This window comes from Hyla sarda, chromosome 5, assembly GCF_029499605.1.
Source record: "Hyla sarda isolate aHylSar1 chromosome 5, aHylSar1.hap1, whole genome shotgun sequence".
In the NCBI taxonomy this organism is placed as follows: domain Eukaryota; kingdom Metazoa; phylum Chordata; class Amphibia; order Anura; family Hylidae; genus Hyla; species Hyla sarda.
Genome location: NC_079193.1, coordinates 20504338 through 20524193, shown reverse-complemented (window position 1 = coordinate 20524193; position 19856 = coordinate 20504338). Strand labels below are relative to the sequence as shown.

The 19856-nt window shown below is 42.6% G+C and overlaps 1 protein-coding gene across 2 annotated transcripts in view; it reads right to left on the bottom strand.

Moving 5' to 3' along the window:
* Nucleotides 1–234: 234 nt before the first annotated feature.
* Nucleotides 235–19856, bottom strand: part of SDHAF3 (succinate dehydrogenase complex assembly factor 3) — a 42180-nt gene continuing 22558 nt past the window's right edge. For both annotated transcript variants that reach the window (XM_056518348.1, XM_056518349.1), the window contains exon 3: nucleotides 235–603. In XM_056518348.1, the coding sequence (XP_056374323.1) occupies nucleotides 400–603 (204 nt within the window). In that variant the 3' untranslated portion in view covers nucleotides 235–399. The remainder of the gene's footprint in view (nucleotides 604–19856) is intronic.

Sequence of the window (19856 nt, the reverse complement as noted above, 5' to 3'; positions counted from 1 at the left end):
CTCTGCTGACATCATGAACACAGTGCTCTCTGCTGACATCTCTGTTGTTTTTAGGAACTGTCCAGAGCTGCATATGTTTGCTAATGGGGATTTTCTCCTACTCTGGACAGTTCCTAAAATGGACAGCGATGTCAGCAGAGAGCACTGTGCTCATGATGTCAGTAGAGAGCTCTGTGTTCTAAATAGAAAAACATTTCCTCTGTAGTATTCAGCAGCTAATAAGTACTGGAAGGATTAAGATTTTTTTTAATAGAAGTAATTTACAAATCTGTTTAACTTTCTGGCACCAGTTGATTTAAAACAAAAAAAAAAAAGTTTTCCACCAGAGTACCCCTTTAAGTACTGAGAAAAGCAAACCTAAAAATATCTATTTTCCAGTGAATTCTCATCATAGACGTCTTATCTTTTCTGCTCGGAGCCTTCAATCACGTCAAACTGCATCTTAGGCTTAGTGGCCTCCTGCATCAGTTCGTGTAATTGTCCGATCTGCTCCTCACTCAATGCGTCCAGTTTATCTTCTCCCAGAGGAACGCCATACTCTGCTTTGGGCTGTGAATGCTGAATTCCTTCCCTGGCTTGCACCCATAGCATAGCTGCATAGCCCTAGAGAATACAAGAGAGGTCACATGAGGTAAGTAAAGAGGCACTCCGTTTTAGTTTTTTGCCCATATCATGCACATTCCCCACTACTAATCATACAGCAACATCAGTCTCGTTCCATCACAACAGTATCCGTGCATTCAATACTGTAACTGAGTCATGTGATCGCCAATCAGGCCAACAACAAAAAATCACAGTGCTTACTGTGTCTGAGGAAGAGGTCAGTCCTCAGGCAGATGACTTCATGGGAACTAAAGGAGGACATCATCACCTATCAGATCCCCCTCCTGCTAGCTCATAGACCTCTCCCTTCCCAGCTTTACATGTATACTGCTGCTACTATCCCTATGGGGTCACTATATATAGTTATGCACCTCCCCTCCAGCTCTCTGTTCACTGCTGCTACTAGCCCCATGGAATAGGTATATACAGCATAATAGTTATACATCTCCCCTTCAGCTCTATCTGTATACTGCTGCTATCTCTAGATCAGGTTATATGGTAGTTATATACCTCCCCTCCAGCTCTATCTGTATACTGCTGCTGATCTCTCTATAGGATCAAGTTATATGGTAAATATACACCTCCACTCCAGATCTATCTGAATACTACTGCTGCTATCTCTATGGGATCAGGATATATATTAGTTATACAACTCCCCTCCCCTCGAGCTCTATCTATATACTGCTGCTGCTATCTCTATGAGATTAGGATATATAGTAGTTATTCCCCTCCCCTCCAGCTCTATCTGTATACTGCTGCTGCTATCTCCATGGGATCGGGATATATAGTAGTTATACACCTCCCCTCCAGATCTATCTGTATACTGCTGCTATCTCTATGAGACGTAGTAGGGCACCTTTGGGACAAACAATTACCATCTTTATTTCTCAAAAACATGATCCAAAAATGACATACAATTTATAAATACAAGTTCATGGGAATCTACTACTCACTACTGCCACGCCCCTCGTGATGTTACGCCACGCCCCCTTACATAGACTTTCATTGAGGGGGCGTAACGTCATAAGGAGCGAGGCCGTGACATCACAACCTCGCCCCCCGCACCCAACATTCTAAACAAATGCCGGCTGCTGCACAGAGATCGCGGGGGTCCCTGCGGCGGGACCCTCGCAATCAGACATCTTATCCCCTATCCTTAGGATGAGGGATGTCTAGGGGCGGAGTACCCTTTTAAAACTAATTGGGGCTTTTTTTTTTTTTATTAGTTTTTCAAGATATACAGTAGTTACACCCCTCCACTAAAAATTGTGCAATTTTACTGCAATTGTGCAAAACACAGTATAAAAAAGTGTAATTTGTACTGAACTTAAAAAAAAAAAAAACGCAGCCAAAATTCTGTAAAATTTTAACATGTGAACACAGCCCAAAGACTTCAAGTCTTTATAAAATACCTCAGTTGTAATTATAGGTCAAATTCATTTTTAACTCATGGTAATATTTCTCTGGGGAAAAAAAACACTTTGAATAAAACAAAGCATCAAAACTGCACAGAATGTGAACTGACCTCAATTCACTTATGAGTCTAATAGTTCACCTGGGTGACCTCCAGCACCAGCAGCCTAATACCCAGGTACAGTGCTTAGTAGTGATGCGCAGCAGGGGCCATATTCGAATTCGCAATATTTCACAAATATATGGATGATTATTCGTCCTATGTTCCCGAAATTCGCATATTCCCTTTGTTCATTTTTTTTCCATGCGAAAATTTGAAATGAAATTTGCATAGTGCGCATGCACGATTATATCTTTCACCTAAAAGAAGGGAGGGATCAGTGTCTAGTCTGGAAGTGCCGATATTCGCATAAATTCGCATAAAACAAATATTCGTCATTACGAATATATATCACTATATTCTAAATATTCGCAAGAAAATTCGCGCTCAACACTAGCGCTTAGGTTCCACTTCTTTCTGCAAAGCTCAAAGGATTTATGGGAAATGTAGGCTGCGTTTTACCTGGTCTTGATGTCACACCCCCTTGTGAGGTCAAGCCACGCTCCTTCCATTTATGTCTATGAGAGGGGGCGTGGCCGTGACATCACGATCACAGCCTGCGGCTCCCTCTCTGAAGCACCGGAGTACACCTTTAATATCATGGAGCCTCTCTGGGGAGATCTTACAGAGCATTGTCTAGACTGGATACAATTGTATCACTTCTCAGCTGAGAGCAGGACTAGCTATGTACAATGTATCAGTCTGGAGTCCAGGATGTTTAGCTCACAGAGCATTGTCTAGACAGGATACAATTGTATCACTTCTCAGCTGAGAGCAGGACTAGTTATGTACAATGTATCAGTCTGGAGTCCAGGAGGTTTAGCTCACAGAGCATTGTCTAGACAAGATACAATTGTATCACTTCTCAGCTGAGAGCAGAACTAGCTATGTACAATGTATCAGTCTGGGGTCCAGGATGTTTAGCTCACAGAGCATTATCTAGACAAGATACAATTGTATCACTTCTCAGCTGAGAGCAGGACTAACTATGTACAATGTATCAGTCTGGAGTCCAGGATGTTTAGCTCACAGAGCATTGTCTAGACAGGATACAATTGTATCACTTCTCAGCTGAGAGCAGGACTAGCTATGTACAATGTATCAATCTGGAGTCCGGGATGTTTAGCTCACAGAGCATTGTCTAGACAGGATACAATTGTATCACTTCTCAGCTGAGAGCAGGACTAACTATGTACAATGTATCAGTCTGGAGTCCAGGATGTTTAGCTCACAGAGCATTGTCTAGACTGGATACAATTGTATCACTTCTCAGCTGAGAGCAGGACTAGCTATGTACAATGTATCAGTCTGGGGTCCAGGATGTTTAGCTCACAGAGCATTGTCTAGACTGGATACAATTGTATCACTTCTCAGCTGAGAGCAGGACTAGCTATGTACAATGTATCAGTCTGGAGTCCAGGATGTGTAGCTCACAGAGCATTGTCTAGACTGGATACAATTGTATCACTTCTCAGCTGAGAGCAGGACTAGTTATGTACAATGTATCAGTCTGGAGTCCAGGATGTGTAGCTCACAGAGCATTGTCTAGACTGGATACAATTGTATCACTTCTCAGCTGAGAGCAGGACCAGTTATGTACAATGTATCAGTCTGGAGTCCAGGATGTGTAGCTCACAGAGCATTGTCTAGACTGGATACAATTGTATCACTTCTCAGCTGAGAGCAGGACTAGCTATGTACAATGTATCAATCTGGAGTCCGGGATGTTTAGCTCACAGAGCATTGTCTAGACAGGATACAATTGTATCACTTCTCAGCTGAGAGCAGGACCAGTTATGTACAGATTTGCATATGCGGGAATGTTTTTAAGTATAATACGTAACCGTAATGCAAAACTAAATATATAAAAGGTGCATCACAGAGCATTGTCTAGACAATACAAGTTATTCGATGGGGTTTATAAAACTTGGAGGAGATAATGATGGCAATTTACATGGCAAACAGCGGATTCCTCTGCCGTTCCAGGCGTTTCGCCCTCTCCATTGTGTTACCATAGTTTCATCCCAGCGACCTCTTATCTATTTATGTGTCGCTATCTCCGGACTTGTGCTTTATTTTAAGTTGCGTTTTGATTTCCATTTTAAACACAGATATTGTATTCGGATACATTAAACCGTTCCTTGGGGTTCAGACCCTAGCGGAGAGGCCGGTGGGCGAACGTTATGATGAGCGCGCATATATTCATGGTCTACCTCGCCATACAGGCGGTGGCGGCACAAAGGGCAGCGGTTATTAAACTCTGCGCCGTCTGCCACATGCAGCTCCGATGATACAATGTCTTAAGATGTCTCCGAGCCTTACGGCTTCTAAGATCCGCATCGGAACACAATACAAGAGACGGCCGGGGGTCTCTGCGGAGAGTCAAGAGATGAGAGAACTTCTGGGATTGTCGCTGTGAAGCCGCATGAATGGAATCGTTTCTTATGGACTAAAACTTTGCAATTGATTTTCTAAGTTTATGGCTCAAAATATTCTCAGATTAAAAGAAGACATCTCAACTAAAGGAAGAAAACTTCTAGTGTGAACTATTGTATTGTTTCCCAGCCAGGGTGCCTCCAGCTGTTGCAAAACTACAACTCCCAGCATGCCCGGACAGCCGAAGGCTGTCCGGGCATGCTGGGAGTTGTAGTTTTGCAACAGCTGGAGGCACCCTGGTTAGGAAAATGCTGCTTTAACCAAATATAGCAGAAATGGTTTTTTATTGCTCAAAGTTGTGTACATATACATTACATAAAGTATCCTGTACTGATCCTGGGTTATATCCTGTATTATACTCTAGAGCTGTACTCACTATTCTGCTGGTGAGGTCACTGTGTACATACATTACATTACTTATCCTGTACTGATCCTGAGTTATATCCTGTATTATACTCCAGAGATGTACTCACTATTCTGCTGGTGAGGTCACTGTGTACATACAGTACATTACTTATCCTGTACTGATCCTGAGTTATATCCTGTATTATACTCCAGAGCTGTACTCACTATTCTGCTGGTGAGGTCACTGTGTACATACATTACATTACTTATCCTGTACTGATCCTGAGTTATATCCTGTATTATACTCCAGAGCTGTACTCACTATTCTGCTGGTGAGGTCACTGTGTACATACATTACATTACTTATCCTGTACTGATCCTGAGTTATATCCTGTATTATACTCCAGAGATGTACTCACTATTCTGCTGGTGAGGTCACTGTGTACATACATTACATTACTTATCCTGTACTGATCCTGAGTTATATCCTGTATTATACTCCAGAGCTGTACTCACTATTCTGCTGGTGAGGTCACCGTGTACATACATTACATTACTTATCCTGTACTGATCCTGAGTTATATCCTGTATTATACTCCAGAGATGTACTCACTATTCTGCTGGTGAGGTCACTGTGTACATACATTACATTACTTACCCTGTACTGATCCTGAGTTATATCCTGTATTATACTCCAGATCTGTACTCACTATTCTGCTGGTGAGGTCACCGTGTACATACATTACATTATTTATCCTGTACTGATCCTGAGTTATATTCTGTATTGTGCTCCAGAACTGTACTCACTATTCTGCTGGCTGTTTAGCTTGTTGTCAGACTCAGTCTTCTCAGATTAGTTCCTATAACACAATTAGTATCTTTACATTTTAGATTCATTTATTTTTCTTACATCAAATTCAATTGTACACTGCGACTCAAATGCTAAACCACTTAATTATATTTATTTTTAAGATCAAGTTCAATTACACATATTAATCTTCAGATTTTAATCTTTTTTTTTAAGAAAAAAAAAATCAATAAAGCCAAAACCTCTGTAGACAGAACGTGGATGTTCAGGTGAAGGAACAGTCACAGTATAGTGATCAGAGCTGCGTCCTGCACGTCTATCACCACATGACCAGCACAGGTTCTAATCCAATAATAATCAATTTTCCCATTTGTTTGGAAGCTCTGTGTGTGTATATATATATATATATATATATATATATATATATAGTCATCTAATTCGGCTGCTAATGCTGGAGATCACCCAGTTTACCTGATTAGACTCATAAATGGGTTGGGGTCAATTCACATTATATGCATTTTTGATGCGTTTTCTTATTTATAGTGCGTTTTTAGAGAAATTTTACCAAGAGGAGAAAGCCTATAATCATTAAAAATCTGTAGGTTGTGTTTAGATGTTGAATTTGTATTGCATTTTTCCCAAATGTTTACTGCATTTCGGCTGTTTTTGCACAACTGCAGTATAATAGCCCCATTTGTGTCATTTTGGCAGAAATTACAGGAAAAACTGTAAAAATTCAGCAAAAAAATGCAATATGTGAACACAACCTCAGTGGAGGAGTATAAATGATATATATATTGATCCCATAGAGATAGCTGCAGCAGAATACAGATAGAGCAGGAGGGGAGGTATATAACTGCTATATATCCTGATCCCATAAAGATAACAGCAGTATACAGATAGAGCTGGAGGAGAGGTGTATAACTACTACACCCTGCTCCAAATTATTATGCAAATTCTATTTAAGTGTCACAAAGATTAAATATTTAGTTTTTCAGTGTAACTCATGGATACATTGTGTCTCTGGCTCTTTTGATCACTGAAAACAATCTCGGACACCTGTAATAATTAGATTGCCAGGTGAACCCAATTTAAGGAAAAACTACTAAAGGTGGGTGTTCCACATTATGAAGCAGACACCATTTTCAAGCCATATGGGGAAGAAAAAGGATCTCTCTTCTGCCGAAAAGAGTGAAATAGTTCAATGCCTTGGACGAGGTATGAAAACATTAGATATTTCACGAAAACTTAAGCGTGACCATCGCACTATTAAGAGATTTGTGGCCGATTCAGAGCACAGACGGGTTAGTACAGATTAAGTCATATTGAGGAAGATTTCAGCCAGATCCATGCATCGGATCAAGAGAGCAGCTGCTAAAATACCTTTACATAGCAGCAAACAGATATTTGAAGCTGCTGGTGCCTCTGGAGTCCCATGGACATCAAGGTGTAGAGTCATCCAGAGTCTTGCAACTGTGCATAAACCTTCTATTCGGCCACCACTAACCAATGCTCTTAAGCAGAAACGGCTGCATTGGGCAGAAAAATACACGAAGACAAATTTTCAAACAGTCCTGTTCACTGATGAGTGCCGTGCCACCCTGAATGGTCCAGATGGATGGATTAGTGGATGGTTGGTGGAGGGCCACCCTGTTCCAACAAGGCTACGACATCAGCAAGGCGGTGGTGGAGTCACGTTTTGCGCCGGAATCATGGGAAGAGAGCTGGTAGGCCCCTTTAGGGTCCCTGTAGGTGTTAAGATGATCTCTGCATAGTATGCAGAGTTTCTGCCTGACCACTTTCTTCCCTGGTACAGTAGGAAGAACGATGCATTCCGTAATAAAATAACCTTCATGCATGACAAAGTACCATCTCATTCTGCAAAGAATACCTCTGCATCAATGGCTGCTATGGGGATAAAATGAGAGAAAGTCATGGTGTGGGCTCCATCCTCCCCTGACCTCAATCCTATTGAGAATCTTTGGCACATCCTCAATTAAAAGATCTATGAGGGTGGGAGGCAGTTTACATCCAAACAGCAGCTCTGGGAGGCTATTCTGACATCTTGCAAACAAATTCAAGCAGAAACTGTCCAAAAACTGTCCAATGGATGTAAGACTTGTGAAGCTGCTATCAAATAAGGGGTCCTATGTTAAAATGACCTGTTAAAATGTTTAAAAAGTTAAAATGTTAAAAGTTTAATTGAAATAGCTTTTGATTTCAGTAAATTTGCTGCAAACACAACAAATGAAAATTTTCAGTTCTTTACAACCTAGAAAGTGTTTTGAAACTTACCGTGCGTAATAATTTGGAATTGTAAGTTTTTTATGTAAAAAAAAAAATCCTGTTATCATTAGGAGGTTTGTTCAATAAAATTTGAATTGTACTCTTAACATGAGAATTATGCTGAATGTTATTTACATCAATTATTTAGGTAAATGAGAAAAATCTAATTTGCATAATCATTTGTAACAGGGTGTATATATCCTGATCCCATATAGAGATTTCAGTAGCAGCAATATACAGATGGAGCTGGAGGGGATCGGTCTGAGCATTTGTGGGAGGAATCTGGTAGGTGATGATGTCATCCTGTAGTTCACATAAAGTCAGCTGACTCAAGACTGACCACTTTTCTGTGGGTCAGGCTGATTTTCACATGACCCAGTTACAGTGATGAAACACATGGATGCAGCTGTGCTGGAATAATACAGATAGCTCTGTAGGACTAGTGATGGCGAGTCTGCATGAAATGGGCGTGGAAAAAAAAAACATGGAGTGCTTCTTTAACAGCAAAAAGCCAGATGGAACTGATACAAAATGTATTATAGAGAACTGCAGAAATTTACATTAAAGAAAAAATAACATTCACTGGGTCCTGAACAGCCCTTTAAGCTCTTATTATTTCTACTGTCATTTGGTCAGATGCCAAAAAGAAAAGAAAAAACCACGTAACTCCAGGAGATAATGTAACATTGTACTGGAAGCATCAATTATCCGGGGCGGTGGAATATTACAAGGAAGGTCGTCTGTATGGACGCCCGGCTGCAAATCACTCACGTTCCAGAGGTGAAGGCCAAAAACTCACAGGCAGGAAATCAATGGAGGTAAAGTGATTAGTCAGGCAGCAATTAAAGCAATTAGTGGTGGGCAGGATGAAGGTGGGCCACTAAGTGCGTACTGGGAGCACCGCGCTATTCACAGACCATGGCGGAGGACACATTCATCAATGACAGGTCACCCCCTCTACGTGCGCTCACCCTTCCTAACTCATACATGAATCTGATCTGCGCTTGTAATGAAGGCTATGGAAGTGTTCATACACTGCGCAGAAAGAACCGCAGTTTCTGGGGATAAGATGTCTGATCGTGGGAGGCCCACCACTGGGACCCCCCTGTGATCTCCGTGCAGCACCCGGCATTCTGTGCCGGGCTGCTGCTCTAGTCTCGGAAAACTCAGTTTCCGGGACTGGAAACGTGACATCACGACACGCCCCCTCCATTTATGTCTATGGGAGGGGGCGGGATGGCCTGATGTCACAACGGGGTGTGGCGTGACGTCACATCTCCAGTCCCAGAAACTCTGAGGTCTCCAAAACATGAGCAGCAGCCCGGCACAGAATGTTGGGTGCTGCATGGAGATCACAAGGGGGTCTTAGCGGCGGGTCCCCTGTGATCAGATATCTTATCCCCTATCCTTTGGAATACCCCTTTAAAGAAAATACCTATACCTACACCTAGGCCATATGTGCTCTACTTAGATAAAATCCTGTCTACAATCAGGTTGCTGTTCCTGTTTATGCTGCTCAAGTCCTTTAACTCCAAAAAGAGAGAAGACAGCTGAACAAGGGTCTCTCTGCAACAGTAATCACTATTTTGAGAACATAATCTGTCTGGGGAAAGTCGGGAGGTCCCCATAGATAGTGGGCAGCTCTTGTCCCTTTAGTCTACCAGAGGAGGATAAAAATACACACTCGGCAGGTCTTGACTCCCCAACAATAACCGGGATCCATCATGCACTGTTGTCATCACTAAGAACAGCTGGAGGGTTATACTTTCAACGGTGCAATCTGTGTAATATATAAAGCTAATTTTCTAATGGAAAGATTTGAACTTTCCGAATTGCCCCCCCCCCTCAATTACTATGTGCTAGTAGAGTGTGTGACGGGTGGGCTGTACAAACTAGATGACCATTAGTTAAAGGGGTTATCCGACAATACTAGGCATGTGCTCTACACCTAGGCCACATATGCTCCACCTAGGTAATATCCTGTGTACAATTAAAGTCACTGTCCTATCCACCCTGTGAGAATAACGTGGATAAGTTCTTCATCTTCAAAAAGGAGTTTTCATTGTTTTTGTCAGAGAGAAGAAGGCTGGACAAGGGTCTCTATGGAATACACTAATTACTATCTAGAGAACAAAAGCATTGTATAGTGAAATTCAGCATACCCGATCCTTGACTCTGTCTGGAGAGAGTCAAGAGGACCCCATAGATAGTGGCCCATTCCTGCCTAAAACTGCAGGTTCAGCTGACTTTGTCATGTGTGTATGGGCACCTTTAGTCTACCAGAACATCATAAAATACTCACTACCTAGTTCTTAACTGTGGTTAATAAGCGGGCATCCCAAAAAAAGGGACATATGGACGGGGACTGTCGTCATGCAACAACCCCCAAATAGGTCCATCCACTAAGTGCAATCCATATTGCTTACAAGGCATCCACAAATAGGATATGTGGATTGCTACTAGTGGGTGGGCCCATTTGGGGGTTGTTACATGAAGACAGCCCCCGTCTACATGTCTCTTTTTTTGGGACTGGTGGGCTGTGCAATCTAGATGACCCCTATTAGTTAAACAAGTGGACATTCAACAGAGTGTGGAACGGCCTCCGATTACCAAAAATTGTCCTAAAAGGAGCATGAGCCAAATCAGAGGTCTCTTCAGATGCTGGCACATAGTAGTATTCTTCCCGAATCTTGTTCTTCTGCAGTTGATTCACTGCAGTTGATTACATTTGCAGGGGGCATCCCCATTGAAGACATAGATTCTGGCCAGTAATGGCCCATGAGGGGCCCCCTGTAAGCTCCGCACCTCCTATAACAAACTACACACAACTGAGCAGAAACCCAGGAGAGAATTATACAAAAAGCTGCGACTCCAGATAAAATGTGAGTTCATTTAGATTACACCATGTATTCCGATCTGAAATTGTCCTCCGGAGGGTCATTTACGTGAAGTTTTTTTCACACTATGAGTTTCGGTAACAGTTTGTTCAGACTGGGGGGGGGGAGCAGTGTGGAGTAGCGAGCAAAAGCCCAGCTGATCGGGAACACTGTGACTGCCCGCCGAGGATCTATGCCGGAGAAGAAGTCGTTCCACGGTTACATACAAGTCGCCTGGACGCGGCCCGCGTGCCCATCCTCCACCATAATTCTAAGCGTAATTAAGTCATTTCATCATAGCTGCGAGACAGCGGCACAAACACGGCCCAGACAGAGGTGTAGGGTTGTTTTCCTCTTAAATGCTTTTATTCCTAATGACTGTTCCCGTCTAATTGGATAATACAATTTATCAGAATCAATCACCACATATTTCATCCTCTTCTGGTTCCATTCCAAAGGGGGGGGGAGTTAACTCTTAAAGGGGTACTCTGCCCCCAAACATATTATCCCCTATTCAAAGTATATGAGATAAGATGTCTGATCGCGGGGGTCCTGCCGCTGGGGACCCCCGCAATCTTGGCTGCGGCAACCCAGACATCCAGTGCACGGAGCGAACTTTGCGGGGTGCAGGGTGGAGGCTTGTGACGTCTGGGCCGTGGCACACTCGTGACGTCACAGCCATGCCCCCTCAATGCAAGTCTACAGGCGGGGATGTGACGGCCATCACGACCCCCTCCCATAGACTTGCGTTGAGGGGGCGTGGCAATGACGTCACGAGCGGGCCACGGCCCAGACATCACGAGCCTCCGGCGCTGAACCAGACGCTCTAAACGAACACTGGGTGCAGCACAGAGATCCTGATCTTATCCCCTATCCAAAGATGTCTGGGAGCGGAGTACCCCTTTAAAATAGCTAATCGGTTTGGCAACTTCCATTCAGAAAGGGTTTTATTCATCTGCAGCGCCACCACTGGAGAAATAAAGTATTACATGGTGCCCACTGATAAAGAGCATTCCTAATAGATCTTCAGTCTACCTAATAGATGAGGGTCCTGAGTGGGGAAAACCCTCTGTTCGCTCAGAATTTTCTAAATAAAAGGGTATATAAAACCGTTACAGCTGCACATTCCTCTCTATACCCTCCCTGCACTAATCTTAATGATCATAGAGAATTGTGGGGTCATACAGTTACAGCTGCACAGTCCTCTCTATACCCTCCCTGCACTAATCTTAATGATCATAGAGAATTGTGGGGTCATACAGTTACAGCTGCACAGTCCTCTCTATACCCTCCCTGCACTAATCTTAATGATCATAGAGAATTGTGGGGTCATACAGTTACAGCTGCACAGTCCTCTCTATACCTTCCCTGCACTTATCTTTATGATCATAGAGAATTGTGGGGTCATACAGTTACAGCTGCACAGTCCTCTCTATACCCTTCCTGCACTAATCTTAATGATCATAGAGAATTGTGGGGTCATACAGTTACAGCTGCACAGTCCTCTCTATACCCTCCCTGCACTAATCTTTATGATCATAGAGAATTGTGGGGTCATACAGTTACAGCTGCACAGTCCTCTCTATACCCTCCCTGCACTAATCTTTATTATCATAGAGAATTGTGGGGTCATACAGTTACAGCTGCACAGTCCTATCACCTCCCTGCACTTATCTCTATCAGTACAGGGAAGTACAAGCGGCTGAACAATCAGCATTCAGCTGCCTGTTACAGTCAGGAAAACAGTTAGTAACTGGACACAAGGTATGAAAGATCTGTCTGTGCCCTAGATCAGGAAGTTATAAAATGTTCTCCAAATATTTATAGTCAATAACAATGCCTCCTGTAGTCAGCTATGTCTACCCATAACAATGCACGTCCCAATATTAATACAACCATTGTAGCCAGTAATATTGACCCCTGTAGCCAGTAATATTGACCCCTGTAGCCAGTAATATTGACCCCTGTAGCCAGTAATATTGACCCTGTATCCAGTAATATTGACCCTGTATCCAGTAATATTGACCCTGTATCCAGTAATATTGACCCCCTGTAGGGGATATCTGAACCTCCATCCTGAAGGCACAGTCAGATGAAGGCAATGGTGTCCAGCCAGTGTACCCATCAGAGTGCCTAGATAACCATGGATACTAACATTAAAGGGGTACTCTGTTGCTAGACATCTTATCCCCTATCCAAAAGGATAGAGGATAAGATGTCTGATTGCGGGGGTCTGGCCGGTGGGACCCCCATGATCTCCATGCAGACACCTTGCTTCTGAACATTATGTTCGGGCGGCTGTGGTCATCACGCCCCGTCCCCTCTATTCATGTCTACAGGAGGTGACGCGAACGCCGGGTGTCTGCACTGAGATCGCAGGGGGTCCCACCGTCCGGACCCCACGATTAGACAAGCCGCCTCCTTGTCCTCTGCGCCTCCAGTGACAAGAAGACTCAGGCCCTGACATCGCGGGAAGGTGACAGATCTTCCTGGTGCAGGAGGGCGGCCATCACCAAGTTCTGTGAACTTCCTTCTCCCCTGAAGTGAGGCTCCTAGGTTAACTCTTTAGGAGCTGCCCCCTCTCTTACCCCCGTTAACCCTTTAGTTTCTGACCCTTAGGTCTTACCCTCTGTTAACCCTTCAGGTGCTGTCCCCTCTCTTTTCCCCCTGTTGACTCTTCACAATGCGGTCCCACCTCCTGCCACCCTTCTGTTAACCCTTCTCTGGTCCCCTAATCCCCTTTTGGAGCTTTATCCGATTAATTGTACCAACAATCGGCTAACTAATCAATTTTAGAAATAATCTTCAGCTGCAGCCCTAGATACTACCATTAACCTCTTAAATACCCTAGACTACCAGGGATACTACCATTAAAGGAGAAATGTGGCAGAAATCTTTTAAGTCCCCCTGTGCCCGTTCTCCTGTTGCTCCGGTTTCGGCATCCCGTTCCTCTGCCGCTGCTTGGCTCCATGCTTCTTAGGCTCAAAATGTCACACTACTGTCAGCGTATTGCCGACCGCAGCGATGTACCGCCTCGGCTGGCGATGAGCTGGGGCCGACTCAGCCTCTTACATGACAGTGCGCCTAAGAAGCACGGAGCCGGGCAGCGCTGGTGGAATGGGATGCCGATACTGGAGCAACGAGGGAACATAGGAAGGTGAGTTGGAGTTTTTTTTTTTTTTTAGTTTTTGCAGCCTGGGCACATTTCTACTTTAACCTCTTTAGTAGCCTAGACCACCAAGGATACTACCATTAACCTCTTTAGTAGCCTAGACCACCAGGGATACTACCATTAACCTCTTTAGTAGCCTAGACCACCAGGGATACTACCATTAACCTCTTTAGTAGCCTAGACCACCAGGGATACTACCATTAACCTCTTTAGTAGCCTAGACCACCAGGGATACTACAATTAACCTCTTTAGTAGCCTAGACCACCAGGGATACTACCATTAACCTCTTCAGTATCTTAGGCCACCAGGGATTTTGAAATTAACAACTTTATTGTTTTAGGCCCCACAGGATGTAAAAAATAACTCAGGGATTCTGGAATTAACCCCTTGAATACAAGAGATGATGACAATCACCCCTTCAGTGCCCTAGATGTGTGTATAAGGCTCGGATCCCATTTTTATTGTGGATTCTGTTCTCTATCAACTTCATTAAACTTTAATTACATGAAACCATCTGAGGATCTTTGCTATACGGGAATAATACTAAGTAGATGAGCAGGAGACTCACAACTCCATTTTGTTATTCACTTTTCTATCTAATATTGGGAAAAACTGAAGTAAATAAGAATTGACAGATCTCCGTTAAATAAACCCCCCGTGAGGCGCAGGGAAGTACAAGTCATAGAGAACTGGCGGCTCCAGGCGTTACAGGGCGTAGTATACACTCAGTGGATGAGATTTTCTGGATTTGCGCTTAACACACAATGTCGCCATTTATACAAAGGAGAGGGACGTTCTGTGGTTTTCTGCTTTAAAGGTCAAGATACAATGAAACCTGTAGGAGTCGGTTATTGAATTTTATCTATGCCAGAAAATACAATATATGTATCCACGTCGGGTGATGCATAATCTTTACTTATTGTAATATAATATATCACACAGAAGCTTATAATGTATCCGAGTGTTCTCCACAGGAATGAAGACTCCAAGAAAATCCTGCTTTGTGCAATTCTAGTATTTTTATATTTTAATATAGGGGATAGATAGATAGATAGATAGATATGAGATAGATAGATAGATAGATAGATAGATGGATAGATAGATAGACAGATAGATATGAGATAGATAGATATGAGATAGATAGATGATAGATAGATATGAGATAGATAGATAGATGGATATGAGATAGATAGATAGATAGATGATAGATAGATAGATAGATAGATATGAGATAGATAGATAGATAGATAGATATGAGATAGATAGATAGATAGATAGATAGATAGATAGATGGATAGATAGATAGACAGATAGATATGAGATAGATAGATATGAGATAGATAGATGATAGATAGATATGAGATAGATAGATAGATGGATATGAGATAGATAGATAGACAGATAGATATGAGATAGATAGATATGAGATAGATAGATGATAGATAGATATGAGATAGATAGATAGATGGATATGAGATAGATAGATAGATAGATGATAGATAGATAGATAGATATGAGATAGATAGATAGATAGATAGATATGAGATAGATAGATAGATAGATAGATGGATAGATAGATAGACAGATAGATATGAGATAGATAGATATGAGATAGATAGATGATAGATAGATATGAGATAGATAGATAGATGGATATGAGATAGATAGATAGATAGATGATAGATAGATAGATATGAGATAGATAGATAGATAGATAGATATGAGATAGATAGATAGATAGATAGATAGATAGATGGATATGAGATAGATAGATAGATGGATATGAGATAGATAGATATGAGATAGATAGATATGAGATAGATAGATATGAGATAGATAGATATGAGATAGATAGATAGATATGAGATAGATAGATATGAGATAGAGAGATAGATAGATAGATATGAGATAGATAGATAGATAGATATGAGATAGATAGATATGAGATAAATAGATAGATATGAGATAGATAGATATGAGATAGATAGATAGATATGAGATAGATAGATATGAGATAAATAGATATGAGATAAATAGATATGAGATAGATATGAGATAGATAGATATGAGATAGATGTGAGATAGAAAGATAGATATGAGATAGATAGATAGATATGAGATAGATAGATATGAGATAGATATGAGATAGATAGATAGATAGATATGAGATAGATATGAGATAGATATGAGATAGATAGATAGATAGATATGAGATAGATATGAGATAGATAAGATAGATAAGATAGATAAGATAGATAAGATGGATAGATAGGACAGATAATAGATAGATATGAGATAGATAGATAGATATGAGATGATAGATAGATATGAGATAGATAGATAGATAGGACAGATAATAGATAGATAGATAGATAGATAGATATGAGATAGATAGATAGATAGATATGAGATAGATAGATAGGACAGATAATAGATAGATATGAGATAGATAGATAGATAGATATGAGATAGATATGAGATAGATAGATAGATAGATAGATAGATATGAGATAGATAGATATGAGATAGATAGATAGGACAGATAATAGATAGACAGATATGAGAGATAGATAATTGACCGATTGATATCAGTGATATTAGATAGATAAAAGATACAGCAAATTTTCATTAAAAAAAAAAAAATATGTATACCGTATACTGTTTTCAGCCTCTGCACATCACACTATATAATATTCTATTGATATTTTTATCTTTTTACGTTTCAGATTTTGTCTACATATAACTTTTGATTAGTCGGACAGGAGAGGACTATGCACAGCTGTGAGCGCCATCTAGAGGCAGTCAGAGGAGACTTTAATGTATCTATTGCAAAACTACTAATTCCACAATCCCTGTCAGGGTCTATGCGGGTAAATACAGGTTCGGCTTAAGAGGCACAAGTTGGAGAGGACTGCAGGTAGAGTATATACTATTGATCTTATGGCGTCTATTGTGGATGGATAATAAGCAGAGGACCCAGCACTGACGCTCAATATTCCCCTATACTCATCTATTGGAGGACGGCACACACAGGGACAGAAGGTGAAGCCTTCCACAAGGGGATGGTCCAACCATATACTCAGATCAGTAGACGCTCTATTCACCAGGAGCAGCTCATTGTGCCGGGCCCAGGCTCTAGTCTCAAACAGAAATGAAGAGTTGGTAGTGCGGACATGGTTATCTTATTTTTAAAGGAATACTCCGGTGGGGAAAAAAAAAAGTTTTCAAATCATCTGGTGCCAGAAAGTTATACGGATTTGTAAAGAAAACAAGTCCTCATGGGGTTCTTAGATAAAGCTCTTAAAACAGTGTTTCCCAACCAGTGCGCCTCCAGCTGTTGCAAAACTACAACCCCCAGCATGCCCAGACAGCCAAATGCTTTTCAGTTTCACAGTAAACTATAGGGTATAATAAAGGGTGCCAACTTGTCCCGCAAAAAACAAGCCCTCTTAGCGTTCTCAGATAAAGCTCTTAAAGGGGTACTCCGGTGGAAAACTTTTTTTATTTTATTTTATTTTTTATCAACTGGTGCCAGAAAGGTAAACAGAATTGTAAATTACTTCTATTAAAAAAAAAATCTTAATCCTTCCAGTACTTATTAGCCGCTGAATACTACAGAGGAAATTGTTTTCTTTTTGGAACACAGAGCTCTCTGCTGACATCATGACCACAGTGCTCTCTGCTGACATCTCTGTCCATTTTAAGAACTGTCCAGTGTAGGAGAAAATCCCCATAGAAAACATATGCTGCTCTGGACAGTTCCTAAAATGGGCAGAGATGTCAGCAGAGAGCACTGTGGTCATGATGTCAGCAGAGAGCTCTGTGTTCCAAAAAGAAAAGAATTTCCTATGTAGTATTCAGCAGCAAATAAGTACTGGAAGGATTAAGATTTTTTTTTAATAGAAGTCATTTACAAATCTGTTTAACTTTCTGGCACCAGTTGATTTAAAAAAACAAAAAACAAAACAATGTGTGGCTCCAGCTGTTGCAAAACTACAACTCCCTGCATGCCCGGACAGCCAAATGCTTCTATAGTTTCACAGTAAACTATAGGGTAAAATGAAGGGTGCTAAATTGACCCACAAAAAACAAGCCCTCTTAGGGTTCTTAGATAAAGCTCTTAAAGGGGTACTCCGCCCCTAGACATTTATACCCAAAGGATAGGGGATAAAATGTCAGATCGCCGGGGTCCCGCTGCTGGGGACCCCGGGGATCGCTGCTGCAGCACCCCGCTATCATTACTGCACAGAGCGAGATCGCTCTGCACGTAATGACGGGCAATACAGGGGCCGGAGCATCTTTACGTCACGGCTCCGCCCCTCGTGACGTCACGGCCCACCCCCGTCAATACAAGTCTATGGGAGGGGGCGTGGCGGTCGTCACGCCCCCTGCCATAGGCTTGCATTAAAGGGGTAGTCCAGTGGTGAAAAACTTATCCCCTATACTAAGGATAGGGGATAAGTTTAAGATCGCGGGGGGTCCGACCGCTGGGGCCCTCTACGATCTCCTGTACGGGGGCCAGGCTCTCCGGCCAGATAGCGGGTGTCGACCCCCGCACGAAGCGGCAGCCGACTCGCCCCCTCAATACATCTCAATGGCAGAGCCGGAGATTGCCTAGGGCAGCGCTTCGGCTCTGCCATAGAGTTGTATTGAGGGGGCGTGTCGGCCGCCGCCTCGTGCGGAGGTCGACACGCCCCCTTCCCGCGGGCTGTCGGGGCTCCGTACAGGAGATCGCAGGGGGCCCCAGCGGTCGGACCACCCGCGATCTCCAACTTATCCCCTATCCTTAGGATAGGGGATAAGTTGCTCACCACTGAATCAGCACTGGACTACTCCTTTAAGGGGACGGGACGTGATGTCACGAGGGGCGGAGCCATGACGTCACGCTGCTCCGGCCCCTGTATCGCCCGTCATTACGAACAGAGCGAACTCGCTCTGTGCAGTAATGATAGCGGGGTGTCGCAGCGGCGATCCCCGGGGTCCCCAGCAGCGGGACCTGCGGCGATCTGACATCTTATCCCCTATCCTTTGGATAGGGGATAAGATGCCAGGGGCGGAGTACCCCTTTAAAACAGTGTTTCCCAACCAGCGTGCGGCTCCAGCTGTTGCAAAACTACAACTCCCAGCATGCCCGGACAGCCAAAGGCTGTCCGGGCATGCTGGGAGTTGAAGTTTTGCAACATCTGGAGGGCCCCAGTTTGAGACCACTGCTCTTTACTATTCTAACCCTTACACCACATTATAATGGAAGACAACATCACATGGTAGCGGCTCCTAAGGGCATTTTCTCAGCTAAATTTTCAGTAACAACAAGAAAATAAGAAGGAAAGTTCTGAACAACAAGACGTAAGAAGCTGTTAGAGCGGGAAGTTTAGTCTTCAGGGACCGGCCTCGTCTTATACGGACGCGATGTTATCCTGCACACTTACTATTCTACTGCGATAATCCCGCGGATGGATTTTAATAGCTCCCCAAGGATCTGACCTCCCATATCAAGTACACACACAAATCTTAAGATATGGAAGTATCCTACAATGTTCTAGAAGACAAGTAAAAAGTACTTAAAAAGGGGTACTCCGGTGGAAAACATTGTTTGTTTGTTTTTTAAATCAACTGGTGCCAGAAAGTTAAACAGATTTGTAAAATTACTTCTATTTAAACATCTTTACCCTTCCAGTACTTATTAGCAGCTGTATGCTACAGAGGAAATTCTTTTCTTTTTGAATTTCTTTTTTTGTCTTGTCCACAGTGCTCTCTGCTGACACCTGATGCCCGCATCAGGAACTGTCCAGAGCAGGAGAAAATCCTTATAGCAA